General features: G+C 33.0%; 1 protein-coding gene across 1 annotated transcript in view; it reads right to left on the bottom strand.

Annotated features, from left to right (window-relative positions):
* Positions 1-754: 754 nt before the first annotated feature.
* The window catches only part of LOC129232434 (14-3-3 protein zeta-like), a 36,193-nt gene continuing 19,677 nt past the window's right edge, over positions 755-17,270 (bottom strand). Inside the window, exons 2-4 of the mRNA XM_054866580.1 lie at positions 11,802-12,111; positions 1,451-1,574; positions 755-768 (exon numbers count right to left, since the gene is read on the bottom strand). Coding sequence (XP_054722555.1) covers positions 755-768; positions 1,451-1,574; positions 11,802-12,095 — 432 coding nt within the window. The 5' untranslated portion in view covers positions 12,096-12,111. The remainder of the gene's footprint in view (positions 769-1,450; positions 1,575-11,801; positions 12,112-17,270) is intronic.

A 17,270-nucleotide genomic window follows, 5' to 3' on the forward strand; every position in this document is an offset into this window, starting at 1 on the left:
GACTTAATTTCACCCCAAGAACCTGTGCTGTAATTCTGGGCAAAGTTTACTTGATAGAAGAATTTAATGTCTCCCATATTACATTTTACCTCTTGAAAATAATTTGACTGAACATTTTCACAAAACAGTGTAGTTAATGGAAATGTAGCTGATTATTTTCTTCTTTTAAGCTACTTTACTCCTTTGAAAATGTTTCAAGAATTAAATTTAAATAACCATACTAAATAACCAAAAATAAAACCAAATAATTCAAAGATGCCAAATTATAGGATTTTTAATTAAATCTCACTCCCATATTACTATTTTTTTAAGAAATAAAAATGGTTTAATTTTTTATTTAATTTAGAAAGTTTTTAAAAACTATTTTAAATGTTGTCAAACCGATTACAATGATTTTGTCATACCAAAATCTTCACAGAATAAAACTTTGATCAAACTTAAAAATTGTACTCTTATTCAGGCTTGCAAACATTATACTTTTTGAAAGTTTAATGTATTTCCATTGAAAAATGCATTTGCTATGGTATAAGATAAAAAGTGGGTGTTTAGGATACTGACATTTTTGTCTGATACAAAACAATAAATACCAATCATTAGTTACACTTAACTTTAAAAGAATACATTTAACACTAGAAATATAACAATATTAGTTATTTCTAATTTTAAGATCATTATTTGCATCTGCTTTGTTGGAGACTATTTTTCCGAATATCAGTATCCCACCTTATTTAGGTATTGTAGAAGTTTTCCGCTTTTATTGACCTTTTCCTTAAAAAATATACTTTTTAATGTCATAATGACTCATTAATTCGTTGACCCTTTAACCATCAAATAAACAATTTAAATGGAACTATTTCATTTTTAGAACCACAAAATTGTCAAGCATTTGTTTTTGAAGAGAGTCTTGAGAATACAAATAAGATGAAATCTGATTTCGGACGCTGTATTAGAATGAATGATTCAGTTTAGATGTTCTAACGGACATTAAAATGCCATTGTATCGATGGAGTAGCAAACGGGACTTAAGGCACAACTCACTATAAGAGAAAGCTCCCAGTAAAGAATGGTCATTCTAAAGAGCAATGACTGTATTACAATAATTTTAGGTTCAAAAAAAAAAAAAAAGATAATTTTTATGAAAATGTACTTTAAAATTTCATAAACCTCATATTATTACCTTTTATTTGTTATATTACTTGTAGCAACATAGCAATTTTTAAATTTCAACCCTCATGGTCCACTTTTTCAAGGAATTGCCTAACTCTTGATGGGGAAAACTAGAATAACTTTTAACGACAAAATTCAGAATTCAAGTGTCTAACCACTCCTAAATTATCTTTGTGCATTTTTCTTAACTTGACATTTGTTCGTTTAATTAACCTTTTTTTAAACCTTAAAGAACATTGGTTTATAAATGATTAAAATGAACATTTAAAAAAAAAAGTATTACTTGATTTTTGATCGCCAGAAGCCACTTCAGCTAAATATCTGTAATAATCTCCTTTCATCTTGAGGTAGAAGACTTTGCTTTCCGGATTGCTAGCTTTAGGAATCAAGAACTTATCCAAAAGACCCTTAAAAAGAGAAAAAAAAATCCCTAATTTTACTAATAGACAGAATAAAAGTTTGCAAGTAAATGAAGTTTGAACTTATTATCAATCACGACTTAACATAATAAAACTCACATGGAAGTCATAACCCCCGTGGCAGAAAGCTGCCGACACGCCGACATTGTTGCAGAATGAGAGAGTTTGTGCAGAAAGATTTTGCACTAAGGAGGGAAAAAAGGGATAGGGGGAAAAAAGGTCAGCATTAAAATCATTCTGCAGAACAATACCAAAGGATAATCGTTTCTCGGTAAAAAATGTAACTGGACTATGAATTAAAGAAAAGGCCTGATTTCTTACGAAAAATAAAATAATTGCGACATTTTACAAAAAAAAATTTGGCGAGCGCCAAATCGAGCGATCATTGACGACTGGTAGTCTGCAACATCTGAGATCAGGAGGTATGGCATGGATAGAAACCAGTTCTAACCAGAACTTCTCACCACGTGGAACGATTTTAAAGCAACCCTATGTTGATCAAGAGTGGCTGGCAATGTACATGTTTGTATTTGTTTGTGTGAAAGACTTGTGCCAACTTGCTTTTTTTCACCTCTGTTGAAAAATTAATTTTAGCCCTTAAAAAATTGCTTATTTGCAGTGTCGCAAGTTACAAGAACAGAAAACAGATGGAATACTTGATAAATTGTATTCTATTTTGGACTGGCCAATAGTTATTTAGATAGGGGTGCTAACATGAATGAAAATCTTCTCTCTTTGGAGGAGTTTTAGATTTTTTTTCAAAATGCATACTCTAATTAAATTATTTTTTCTTCGTATGGAAAGGGAACTTTTGTTTGCTCCAGTACTTGATTTAAATTCTTTTTTTTCACATGAGGGAGAGGGCAGGGGTGCCCACCTGAGGGGGGGGGGGGGTCATGGCGCAGACGGAGGCATTAAAATTTGGAGGAAGGGGGGAGTTTTGGGGGGTATTTTTTCAGAGGGGTGTCTCGACGATATTGAAGGGGGTTCGCCCTTGTCCTTAGGGGGGGGGCGATCCCGGAGTGGGATTTCTTTTTTGCTTTAGTATTTTAATAAAATCCTATTTTCTTCTGGGGGGGGGGGGGGTTGAATTTTCAATTTGTTCTGACTAAAATGCGTTAATTAAATTCATTTTCCTTTTGGGGAGAGGGGGATACTTCGTTTTAGTTGTGTAAAATGCATATTTTAATTTAGTTTTTTTTAATGAGAGGAGGGGTGATCCTTATTTTTTCAAATCACATGCATGTTTTAGTTTTTTTTTGGGGGGGGGGGGACACCAAACTGTAATGAATATTTTAATTAAAATTATTTTTTCTTCGGATCTTATTTCTTTGAGTATTGAATAGATGTTGCATCTGTATTTTTCTGGTATTCAGAACTACAGATAAGTAAGTGCTAAGAGACGAAGACTGAAAACTTAAATATGAGAGTTACATCTCTGTTTAAACAATCACCCCTGCTATAACAATAAATTACACTAGCATTACATAAATTAGCTTAATAATTTACATTACTTTTGGTTAGATTTGATTTTTTTCTCCACTTACCAATTGCTGTTACCATGGTGTTAATATTTACTATATAGATTTAGCTCAAGGTCACCCCCTTTTTTCTCCATAGCGAAAACTGAAAATCTGTTGGAAGCCCTGATACTGAGCTTTTATGCTTTTCGTATAAAGGAATTTACATAAAAAAGAAGTTGTGTGAAGTTCGTTAATAAATAAATTTTTCACTTTTGAAATGAACTGCACTAATGTTTGTCCATTAGTTCATTTTTCACTTCACAGAGCATTCTTACAGAAAGAAATTAGGCCCAGAAAATTTGTCTCAGAAAGTAAAATAAAATTCTGCCACAGGGGTCATAACAGAAAGTTATAGCTTAAGTCACACCTTGCTATAATCAAAAGATAGGGACCAACATCTAAAATCATTAATAGGCTTTACTCATTATATCAAGATTGGCATTGAAAAACAAACATTTTTTTTTAATATGACCTTACAGATATGTTGCAATCAAACCACCCATGAAAAGTTTCCAAAACATACAAAAAACTATTTTAGTAATACAAATACATTTAATAGTTCCAATTTTTTTCCCCATTCGTTAAACTTATTTCTGTACTTTATAAAGGGAAGAAAATACCCATTATGCTACAAGTGTTGCAAAATCTCGCGAAGCACTGGAAAAAATGAATACTTGCATTTTATCGTTTAACTTCACCTGTTCCATCAAAGTTGCGAAGTTAGACAACTTCCACTATCACAAGCAACATAATTGTTAAATTATATCTCCTAAAGCATTTTTAATCAAAAAGCAATATTTACCATTAGGTAATTGGCAACTTTGCTGATAAATAATCAGCAGAAAAGTATGTTTCAATAAAATTACTTAAAGTATGCATAGAACAAGAAACTATGCTGAATTAGTTCATAAATAATAAACTTAATATTCTACAACAAAAGGGAACATGATATTATAAATTGATAGTAGATAAAATATTTAAAAAGATTATATCATTCATTTTTAGAAATATTTTCAAATTAATAATTTTTTAAGTAGGAGATTACGTATTGGTTATGTACGGAAGGTCTATTTTAAGAGTTGAGAAAATATCCACAAATCAGATTTAGAAAAAAAAAAATTTTGAAAAAAAAAATAGAACCGACTTCAAAATTGCTTTAAAAAGTGAAAAATAATTTTATTCTTTAAATACCATCGATAATACTTTTAAACATAATTTTTGAAGTTGGCGCAAAAACGATCGATAAAATCATTCACAGCCATAACTCAACTACAAGTATAAATTTAACCAGGTCTAGTTTCTTCACTACCACATGCATTATGCATTAATGACAGCATATTTGAGTAACGATATAAATGTTTCGTTCCTAACTTTAGGTGATTTTTTGATAAAAATATGAACGAAGCATGGTTACAATGGATTTTACTTTTTGTTTTTGCGCCAACTTCAAAAATTATGTTTAAAAGTATTATCGATGGTGTTTAAAGAATAAAATTATTTTTCACTTTTTAGAGCAATTTTGAAGTTGGTTCCATTTTTTTTTTTTTTTTTTTTTTTCAAAATTTTTTTATTTCATTCTTTTTTAGTGTAAATGCAGATATTTCAGTAAAAGTAAGAAGTTACCTAGTAAGAAGTTCGGCTCTATATCACTGTATTGCTTTAGAAAAGCCTTTATCCAAAATCATCATTACAATTACTATTAATGTTACTGTTATATGGCACCAAACGTTTATAACAATGAGTTTCATATTGTCGCGTAGATGAAGATAGCAAAGACAATGTGAAAGTCAAACTCGTGAATACTCGTTAGTCTCAACTCGAGATCTTTATTCAGAACCTCGAATGGACGTTACATCTCCTTGTATACAACTTGAGAAAGTGCTGGAACTTTCCAGACTTGGAAAGATACAGAAATTAATAGAACATTCGAGGAAAATACGGGAAACAGTAGAAGCGAAATTTTAGTGAAATTCACTTTGTCCTAGTCGGGATTTGGAACCCGGGGTCGCTCGTGTGGGAGGCGAGAATTCTACCACTGAGCCACCGTTATCCACGGATGAAAAAGTGCGAACTTCGCTATAATATTTAAATTAATTAAATTTACTGTTTTTTGCCCATAACTTTTTTTTAAAGAACAAATATGGTCAAACAAAGTAATGGAACCTAAGTTGAGCCATCCCCTATCCATTAAAAAATGAATCATCAAAATTGGTTCACTAGGTGAGACGCTATGAGTGGACAAACAAAAAAAAAAACATACATACGGTATGAATTGATAACCGCCTCCTTTTTGAAGTCGGTTAATTATCACTACAAAACTTTAATAGCCTTTAAAGTATGTTCCTTGAGTTACAACATACTTCTGCAAGGGAGTTTTCCATGCTTCGTTCACTGCCTGAAAGTCAGAAAATGAAGCATCCTTCAGAACATGCATGCAATCTACTTGGACAGCATTTAGGGTGCAGTGGTTGCATTCTTTGAGGGCGGCTTAACTCTTTTAAGAAAGTTTCATTTCAACTTTCAAGGAGCGTATGAAGCACTGAAAACTCCCCAGCAGAATGTATTGATGCTCAAGGAGACTTAGTACTACTTAAGTTTTGTAGCAATATCTATAAAAACGTTTTAATATCATCATTACTTTAGGTACAGACCCTGTATGTATTAGACCCCCCCTTAAAAAAAAATTTGAGGGGACCATTTCGATTCAAACTTTTTGTTTCTCTTTTTTTTTTTTTTGTTATTCAGCAATTGTACAGTCGGACCTCGATATTAGGTCACCCCTCGGGATTTCACGAAACTGACCTTATAAGCGGGGTGACCTTCTAACAGATTCATATATATTTTATAACGTGTTTAAAGAATAAACATGTATGTAAGCGATAAACATGTAAAAACATCAACTCTTTTTGAAGTTTAAAACTTCCAAAAATATCAGTAATTAGGCTATAATAGTTTAATAGACTTGAACCAATTAAAAACTTCGGAGTCGATAAGAAATTTTAAAATGATTTTTTAGAACTTTCATGTAGAGTAAAGCTGCTTACAAATATACCCAAACCAAGAACTGATGTCCAACTTACCTAACTTAATTCTGGACTAATGGGTTTTCTTGAAGCAAAATGGTTTCTAATTGTTTTCTGAAAATTTTCTTTGGCTTCTCATGACTGGTAAAAAAGTGCAATATATACACTCTGAGTGCCCTCATTATTGCTTTATATTTTAGTGTCACTGTCGTAATACTCACTTTCTATTACATTTGGTGCTACTCTACCTGTACATGCTACGTTAATAGAAGGAACACGACTTTCAACTTTTTAAAGATCGTATATAGCGAAAAATTCTTGGAAGCGAATCTATTAGGCACTAGTGCAGGACCATATATCGATATACCGTTGAACACCGGTTTCATGGCCATATCATAAAAACCGGTTTTTTGAAAACCGAACCCATGATATATCACGGCGGGCGGTATATCGTAAACGAAACAGGTGTCTTCGAATTCACCGACGCTAGAATCGGCTGCACGAAACCGGTTGAATAGCGATCTCTCCGACGGACGTTCGATTTGCCTGAAGATCGGTGATTCCCCTCCAAGATCTGCTGATTCCCGAAGACTACGCTCCCCCCCCCCCTTCTCCGCCCGATCGCTTCCTGTTTATTGTTCCTATTGTTCTTTTTTTAACTTTCTTCTTAGTTTATGCTTAGACCGTTTGATGCAATTTATATCACTATAAGTTATATATAGTTAAAACTTATTCTGACAGGGATACTCACAGGGAGGAGAGGGATATAGGACGACTTGCGCCATCCAAAAAAAAAAAAAAAATGGACCAAGGGGGGGGGATAATTTTTTTTATTTAATTTTTTTTATTTATTTAATTTTTTGACTTATTTTTATTTTAAATTATTTATGTTGTTCTGTTTATATTTTATTTCATTTATTTATATAGTTTGTGGGTGTGTGTCATTGGCGTAGCACACAGAACATTTCTAATAAAATAATAATAATAAACCAATAATATATACAAAAATATTTAAAAAAATAAATGAAATAAGGAGATCTAAAAAATAAAAAAGGGAGAGGGTTGAGAAAAGGGGGGGGGGGCGATTGGCACTCCTGTATTCTGATGTGATTGGCTGATTGGTATCTGAATAGTATTTTATAAATTTTAGAAATTGTCTATATAATGCCAAAATCTTTGATGCAAATGATCCCAAGGTGTTTGTTGTAACGCTCTTGTATTGTCAGGGGTCTGTCCAGGATTTTTCACAGGGTCCGTTTTTTGTGAAAAATCAAATAGTTTTGTGAAAATTAATTTGTGAAAAATCAAAGAATTTCGCAAAAAAAAAAAAAAAAAAAAATTTTGTTAAAACGAAATTTTAGAATTTAGAGATGGCACAAACTGCATCAATTAAACTTTAAGTTGAGTGTTTTCCTCTTCTATGACAAGAAAATCATTCTGGATTTTTTTTCTGATATTTGGCGCGGAGGGGGGGGGGGGTTTGAATTATGTGAATTATGTTAAATTATACTAGATATATTTCTGTACAGTATTTAAAATAATTGTAACAAAAATATAAATAAATAAAACAAAATTCAGAATAGGGTTCAGCATTCAACTTTTTGACCCAAGACACTCTTAAAAAGCACAGAATTTCGTTTAAAACTTATAATAGTGTTCCCGCTAGGCCGTTTTTGAAGGGCGCAGCGCCCTGCCCTTTTCCATATCAGCAGAATGCGCCCTGCACTTCTTTTGGATCGCGAAATGCGCCCCGCCCTTTTCAAAAATAAGAAATTGCACCCTGGTTTTTAAAAAGATGCCTCAACCATCGTTTCGACCTGCCGCGATATCTGGGCAATTTTATTTGTCCAGCGATCGTCTGCAAAAACACCCATGTCTTATCCTTGTTCCCAGAATTTCACCCTGAAAACGGCCCCATAAACAAAAGGGGAAGCAAATACCTAGGCATAGAAGGGGATGAGATTCTCAGAATTCAAACAGGCTTATCAGCAGGAAACAAAGGCATGTTTTTCCTTCTACTGAGGGTGGGTTTTTGAAAGGTTGTTGGAAGGAGTAGGGTCCTCTGGGAAGGGAGAGATCTTTGTTTCATTCCTTCCCATCCTTGATCTTCTGAGAATCAACAATGAGAGAGGGAATAAATAGGACATTTTCCTAACATTTCAGCCGTTTGTGTCCGTTTTTCGTTTGCACGTGGAAATTAGGCTTAGCTAATTTTAGCGCATTGCTAGTGATTGAGTAGCAATCTTTTCACATCTGTTTCTGGAAAGTTTACTTTCTGATTGTTTCCTAAGAAGAACATAGTACAAAGCTCACTGGGTTAAAATACAAAGGTATTTCTTTAATAACTTAGATTTTTAACCCCCATCCCCAGCGCCCTCCCCGCATAAAAAAAAGCGTTAGAAATGGAAACATATCGCACTGACAAAGCTTTCTTGCAACTTGCTACCACTGCATTTTTGAAGCACTGCACACAGTATTTTAAGTTATTTATTCTATTTGAAGTGTAATATATTTAAAAAAGGAGAATTTACACTCATCACGATTTTGATGTCTACTAAAATACTTAATGGCACAATGCACATTACTAGGCAGTTTCTTTCGTAGGAAGGGGAGATCAGTAATTAAATACTGTTCTTAAATTGAAATTCAAAGGGTTTTGAAATGCCTAGAATTGTTTTAAACTCTTATTGGTAGTTAAAATTATGGCCTGAACAGTGTTGAAAAACTCTCAAAGCCAAGTTTCAGCATTAGCTAAATATTCCTATGGAGTGTGGAAAATGTGCTTAGCTTAGTTGGCATTTGTGTGTGTGGGAGGGGGGTTGAGCTAACCCTATTCTGTAGACAAGTGCGTTTTCTGGATGAAACCATATTTAACACTAAAGTCAGTGGTGACGGCGGTCAAGGGGGGAGGGGGTCATGGTGCAGACTTAGACTGTTTGAATTTTTGCAAGGTGTTTTAAGTGTTATTTCTTCTCTTAATTTTTTTTGGGGGGGGGATGAGGGGCGGTGCTCTACTTTTCGAGTGGTGCATCATTGGTCTTGGGTGGGGGACACTGCGTTGAAATAGTGCCCTTTTTTAAAAAAGTGCCCCTTTCAAAGGCCAGCACCCTGCCCTTTTTTTTCCTAGAGTGAACACTACTTATAAATTCCGTGATTTTAACAAAAATAAAAAGATATTTCAATTGTTTACCTCTTAACAAAACGTAATAATCATCAAAAATTCGAAAAATCGGATTCCCATAGCGAATGCAGAGAGATCGCAATTCTCAAAGTGAAGGCATCAAAAGTATAAAAACGGCTTGTAAAAGAAATATTTTTGATAAAATTATTTTAAAATTGCATTTTAGAGTCCTATGATAACATATCATCAATATCTGTGAACACAGTTGACCCCCCAAAAAAATAAAATAAACCATCTATTCAGCATTTTAATTTTTGACTCCTAACAGAAAATGGAATTTTGCTTTAAAAATTTGAAATGAGAGTTTTAACTGAAATAAAGAGACTTTTCATTTATTTGAATCCTAATAAAGCGAAGTTAGCTTGAAAAAAGAACAAAATATGATTCTCATATCGGATGTTAAAAGATTACATATTTCAAAATGTAGACATCTAAAGAAAAAAAAACGGTAATTAAAAGAGTTTATTTAAAGTTAATCATCCTTGTTAGCATCGAAAAATCAAAACCCATATAATTTTCTCTCCAAAATAACAATTAAACATCGCTTCGCACTGCACCCTAAAAACGCAAATATTGACAAGCCGACAAAATGATGAGAATATTTTCTAATCAAGTCATTATAAAGGTTCAACGCCAGACGCTAAGTGGTGAAAGTTTTGAAGTTGGTAACCCTATCTGAAGCGATCATATTTTTTCCTCACCCTTGGTATCCCTTTGCAGTTCTAAGTTCATTTCGCAGATATATATTATTATTGTTTATTAAATCATGAGCGGAGAAAAGTGCTTACCAATGCCTTTTCAGAAAAGTTTACAACAACACTGCTGCTAATTAGCTGTGATAAAACAAACAACCATTATATTTATTTGGCAGTAGCATTTATTTATCGCTTGCAGGAGCATCGCAAGAGTGCCGATTTTTTTTTTTTTTTTTTTCAAAATTAGCCGATTTTGTATAAGCTGATCCCTCTAATTTGACTTAAAAAAAGGTTCCAAAAATTATCGGTTTAATACACAGAAATATGCGTTATTTTGCTTTCAGATTTGCTCTTTCAATAAACAATTTGTGACAGATCCGATCTTGTTTATCAGAATTTTGTGAAAGGTCCGTTTTGTTTGATCGGGATTTTGTGAAAGGTCCGTTTTGTTTGATCGGGATTTTGTGAAAGGTCCGTTTTGGTTGATCGTGATTTTGTGAAAGGTCCGTTTTGGTTGATCGGATTTTTGTGAAGGGTCCGTTAACGGACCCAAATATCCTCTGGCCAGACCCCTTTGTACCCATAAAGGTTGGGAAATTCTTCAAAACTCTTTTTTCGAATTGAAAAATGGAATTATTAGTATGATCCTGTAAAAAATGAGAGCCTGATTTTGATATGTATTTCATAAAGGTGTGGAGAAGGGATGCCAGGATAAGTCCCTCTCTATATGTATACAGCTGATTATACCGATATATCGATATATCATGATGTTTACTTTCTGATATATCGCGATATGGAAATCCAGATATCGTCCAGCCCTATTAGGCACTGAAATCATTTAAAGAAATCAGACACAAGTGACCTTATAAGCTATTAATGTATTAATACTTGACCATATAAACCGATAACACATAGCATAGAATTCCTATTCAATAAGCTGGGACTTTAGAAAAGTGAACTTACCTGCGGGGTGACCTCATAAGCGAGCGACTTTATATCGAGGTCCGACCGTATTCAGTTTATGTATACAATCACAATACACATTTCATAATTTTTTTTAATGACTGCTTTCTTCAATCAATAAAACTGTTAGCATTATACATTGTTTTTTTTTTTTAATGAACGCTATGAAACTTTTTTATATTGATTTGCACATAGATTTTATAAACAATGTTGCACGCATCTCAAGTGTTTCACACCCTACTTTCAGCATAGTGCTTTGAGATGCCTTGTAATTTTCATTGAACAGAAAAGGCCTGCATTAAATACTACTAAAAATAAGAAATTTGATGCTGAACTAGAAGTATCTTTGGACTGGTTCACTAACAAATATTTGGACTTTCATGTTTAGTCAACAATAAAAGGAAAACTGTCTTGTAAAGTTTGAACAAAATTTTGAAACATTACGAAGAAAAACTCTCCACATTGATAAAAAAAATCATTGCTTATAGAAATGAAAATTCAACCAATGTTGAAAAGGTGAAATCCACAAAAAAAGAAAAAAGTTGATGGAGAAATTTTAGAAGTAAAAATCATTACAATTAATCAATAGCCAAACAATCAGTAATTAGCCAATTTACTTATAGGTATATCCCAAATCAATATAGCTTTTAGTATAAGTTTTTTTAGTTTCACCTATTTTTCATTCACATGATAATTTCAGGTTTCTTATAGTAGTACTTTAATTAGTTTTAACTAGTAAAATCAAATTTATCCACTGTCCAAAAACAAAGTAAATTGTTATAAAATTTATGTAAAATTATTGCACTTATTTGATAGTTAATTATACATACCAATACATCATAGCAAATCTCTCTCAGTTCATTTTCAACTTTCTCACGGTACTCTTTGGCCATTTGTTGCTTTCTTTCACTGCCCTCAGTCTTTTGCTCTATACTTGATATTACACGCCATGAGCTACGTCTCGCTCCAACAACATTCTTGTATGCAACCGAAAGCAAGTTTCTTTCCTCATTTGTCAGTTCAATACCAGTTTCTGTCACGCTTTTCATAGCAGCAGCCATATCATCATACCTCTCTGCTTGCTCAGCTAACTTAGCTCTTTGCACCATTTCGTCTTTCTCCATTTTAATAAGGAATTATCTAAAAACAATTTTAAAAAAATTAGAAATAAATGAAATATCCAGTTTATTATAAATTGTTTCTTAAATAGATATATTTTAAATCTTTATCACACTCAAAAATCTTACAAGTACAGAATTTGAAAAATGCACTCATGGATTGAATGTCAAGACAAAATACCCTCCCCCTTCTTAAACGCAACGTTCATTTTAGCTCAACCCCCCACCCCCTGTACCCAGTAGCAAACGTTTTAGCCAGTCTGCTACACAATTTTGAGAAGTTGAAAATAATCTGCAGCATTATTATAGCCCGGTGGTTGGGTAGTTGAATATGGAAGTAATTGGTGGAAAAGTCCCACCGGCCCTCCCCGAGATCCCCTGGAATAGAACGACGTAACACCAAAACAGACGGCGGTGCTTTTCTACTTTCAAAAGCAGCTACACAAGTAAGTATTCATCAAGTTGACTTACTAGATGTTGCTGAAAAGCATTTATTTCATTACAATGTAACAAAGAAATGAAAAAGGATCCTATCTTCACACAGAACTCATTTTAGTTCTTAAAAGGAAACGCAAAAATACCGGTAGGTTAATTTCAAGTAGAACTATCAAGAGAAAATGACTGGTTTGAGTGACAATTTGAATTAGAAAATTCAAATTTAGAATTCAGTCGGGGTTTTCTAATTCCCGCTGACTTCTCAGAGCGGGGGGGGGACAATGTTCTTAAGGGGCCCAACAGCCCAAGAAATGGAAAAAAAAAAAACTACCACTAAGACGTATTAACGTTGCAATTATACACTGCTGGCCTCTGGGAAGGGACCCAACAGATTTCCAAAATTTATAGATCCGGGCCTCGTAGGGTTCGGAGTAGTACCCCGGAGATTTTTCCAAATTAAAGTCTTATAAACGTAACGGTAGGTCACCTTGAGTGATATTAGGGGAAGAAATAGGGTTCAAGACTCTTCCTCGGATCATTTTAGAAAAATGAAGTTTTAAATACTCAACTGTGGGTCATCATTGATGACATTAGGGGAAGGGTTGTTGTTTGGTAACTTTGTTTCAGATGTTTTCCGAAATTAAAGTTCTAAAAACACAATTTTGACTTTACCTTTAGTTGTGTGAAAGTAAGGTATTATGTTTGGGGACCCTTCCTTCTCTTTTTTTTTTATTTTAAACTGTTGTGGAAAAACCTCACCCAGTTATCTTTTCAAAAATATTGGATGTTTTCTTTGTTAACTAAAGGGTAATTCCATGCAAAGGTCAAACTTAGACCCAATTTTAAAATTTTTATTTAAATAATTTTTTACCATTTTAAAGAAAAAGGTTGAAATGGCATGAAAATATGACAATTTTTTTTATATGTATTTCTTAATATTTTTATACCCCCCTTTTGTCCAGTAAGAAAGGAAAAGTGTAGTTAAGTAATTTTGAAACTAATTTTACTGCTCTCTTACCCGTTCGCACCCAGCGTCACACGGACGCCACGCAAAGATTCCTCTCTTATCAGCCCAGCGGCACTTCCCTGCTACGCGCTCTGATTGGCGCTGACATCCCAGCGTCACATATATGCTTTCTTGAAATGGAACGATTGAATTGAATATTTAAACGATAACAGACGGCGCTAAATGGCTATAACTTTGATCATATTCGAGTCACATGGTATTTGACCTTCATGTGCAGGCTTATTTGGGTCTCTCAATGGGATAGATTTTTTTATGTAGACAACAGTGATTGAATCACTGCTCTGCGCATATGATTTATGAGGTCTCAATTGCTCTTGTTTATATCTTTGCTTCTCTTTTTTTGTTACGAGTAATTGAAAGAGATATACATCTAGCTAAATAAATTATGGGGGAGGGGAGGAAGGTTAAAATATTTTTGCTTATGTGTTCCAGACTTTTGGGATTGTCCGTTCTATAAGAGTACAGGAATGATTTCAAGAGGCACTGAAGTTTGATTATTTTCGAATCCTTTCTGATTCAAATCTTCTTTGTTTATTCTTTTTCATTTGGAGACTGGATAACTGCAATAAAAATGGTTAGCGAAGAGTGAATTATGAAGCAGTTTTGAGACTTGTCGCGTGGGAATTTAACTACTTTAAATTCGTTGACCTTAGTTGTTTTAATTAAAATTACATAAGGAACATTTTTTTTTTTTTGCTACATTTCTTTTTCTTCGATTCCGCACTCACGCTGTCTAACCTTTCTTTTTGTGCACATATCATTTAACTTTGTGCACATAGTTAAAGTTTTAGTATTCTACTTATTTCACTCCCTTCTAATAATGTAGTAGTCTTTATATTACTAATCAGTAGTACATTGTTTAAGCAAATTTAAAATTTCAAATCATTATTTTGAGATGCTGATTTTATATGAATATTTTTGTTCAGTTAGGCTTAACTGCTGTAAATGCTCGGGCCGATGGCGGCGTTCCATTTCGGAACATTTGGTCCCGTAGCTGCGCTTCATTTTTCGTGCGCTGGTCCTCAAGGGGTTAAGCAATGAAATTCCAACAATTTTTCCTTCTTTGATTTATGTGTTGTATCTTTAACTCTTTATCTTTAATTGTGATAAGAAAATTTATTGAAAAAGTTATATTTCCTATAACCCCTAAATGTAATCATAGAATGCATGTCATGTCTGTCACAAAAAACTTGAGTGTTTTAGTTTTCTACAAAATGTATTAGATGTATGCACACAAGGTTCTTATTTCTCTTTATTTACACTAAAATGAAAACTTAACAGAAAGTTTGGAGAAAAATTTAGATATCTAAGCAAGAAAAGAATTTAAAAATTGTCATGTCTCTCACACTAGTCATGCAATAGATGAAACGGCAAAAGAAACAGTTGAAAGTTTCTCTACTAGTGATGGTATATCTAGTCAAGCTCCAGGTCTTAAAGAGTTATGCATTATAAGGAATAAAACTGCAAAAATGAAAATGCAGAAAAGGTACTTACAACTAACGATCAGTGAGGCATATCAGCTTTTTAAAGAATATCCCTTACTTAAAATTGGATTTTCAAAGTTTGCTAGTTTAAGACCAAAACATGTTTACTTAAGATTAGATACGTGTTTATGTATCTACCACGAAAATATTCAGTTACTTTTAGCTTCATCAGTATTGCTACCAAACACATCAACAGAATTAGTAAAACTTATAGTTTGCAATGATGAGAAAAAAGAATGTATGTTTCAAACATGCAATAAATGTAAAAATTTACAATTATATAAAAGTTTTGTAAAAACTTTGATGAAGATCAACTTGGATTAGAAGTCTCCTACAAACAGTGGATAAAGTCTGATGCTCAAAATCCTTGTAAGAAACAAAGACTCAGATCTTTTATATGTCTTGAACCTGTTAGAAAAAGAGCTGAAATATTTCTTGTGGCACGTTTATGTGAAACGTATACAAGCTAAAGCCTTCAAAAATTTAAAGGAAAATCTACCTTATGGTACACTTTTAACCCAAGTAGATTTTAGCGAAAATTTTTGTCATGCATATCAGGATGAAATTCAGTCTACACACTGGCAGAACACTTTGATATTATATACGACGATGGTGTATTACCCGTGATGCTACCCGAGCAAGAAATATAGATCCCAGAACCTCAGCAGAATTTGCCAAAGACGCAAAGACATATTGTCCAGAGATCAACATATTATATACTTCAGAACAAAGTATATTAGGAATGAAAGATAACCTGGGCAAGACAAGGACTTTCGAAAATAATGAAATTAAGGGAATGCCAGCTACACGAAGTGCCTATTATTTTCTATCACATTCCCATGGCAAAATCTTCTACAGCTTCACATCTGAATGTGAAAAGGGCACAGAATTTGATTTTAAAACAGTAAAGTGTGTAACTGAATGTGAAAAAAATTCTACCATCACAGCCCTTACAAATCCAGATGACAGCTTGTAGTGTGGCCAGTGGGTAACAGTTATGTATGACAACCAGAAGTTTCATGGACTGATAGAGATTGCAAAAGGACAGTTCAAGATAAAATGTTTGGAGCAAACTACATCTGGGCAGTAAAAGTTTGAATCTGATAATAATGCTGTTTGGTATAAAAGAGAGGAGATAATCGCTAGTGCTTCCACTCCAACTTCAGTGAACTCTTGCAGTTTTTATAAGCTTTAAAGAAATAAATATCAATTTATTTATAATAATTAACTAATGAAAACTGCTGTCACAAACATAATTGCATGTTTTAATCATTGTAATTAATTTTTTCAAAACATTTCAGAAGTGTCATGTCTGTCACATGACAAAATACTTCTTTTTACTATACTTTATTTTAGAATTCATGTTTTTTAAATGCTTTATTAATAAACTAGCTTTTATATTAACTATAAACAACTGTTTCTTATTTGTCATACAAATAAGTTTTTTCTGTGTTTAACAAACAACCTCTAAAATGATGTCCGTTTGTTGTCATGTCTGTCACAACTGCTTTTTTGCCCCCAATTATTATTAAAAATAATATTTTGTCACTTTTTCTCTGGTAAATATGTTGTTCACATCCGTCTGCCTATTTCTGTATATTTTTATGAATTATTATGAACAATGAAAACTTTTTAATGTATAATATTGGATTAGAAAGTTGTGTGAATGTCATGTCTGTCACTATGGAATTAGCCTAAACATTTGGCAATTTTTTATTGGAAATTTTCAATTTCCACTATAACTCAACTTGATTGAAATCTAAATTCTGAAACCTGAGAAAAAAAGGTTTTTTCACTACTTGGATCGAGGATAACTTGTAGTATTGGTCGCTTTTTGCATTTTATTTACCTAATTTTAAACATCATGCCACATGAATTTCATAAAAGTTTTGTTCTATTACCTTTTTTTTAACTTCAAACACTTAAAAATACTATTGTAACTAGAGACGTACCGAGTACCCGGTAACTACTGGGTACTCTGCCAATTTGCCGAGTACTCGGAACTCGGCCAAATTTTGACCAGATACTCGGCCAATACTGAGTAGTTGCAAAAAATTGAATATTGTCAAAGATAGATATTAAAATTGATAAAAAAGCGCAAGCATATATAATATTCCGATATCATTTACAATTCAAATTGACAAGTCAAATTTAAATTTTGAGAATAATGAAGTTTGTAATGCTCAATGGCATAAATCTTTATTTTAATGTCCCCAAAGTTAATAAAACTTATTT

Source organism: Uloborus diversus, unplaced genomic scaffold, assembly GCF_026930045.1.
Source record: "Uloborus diversus isolate 005 unplaced genomic scaffold, Udiv.v.3.1 scaffold_12, whole genome shotgun sequence".
Taxonomy (NCBI): Eukaryota; Metazoa; Arthropoda; class Arachnida; order Araneae; family Uloboridae; genus Uloborus; species Uloborus diversus.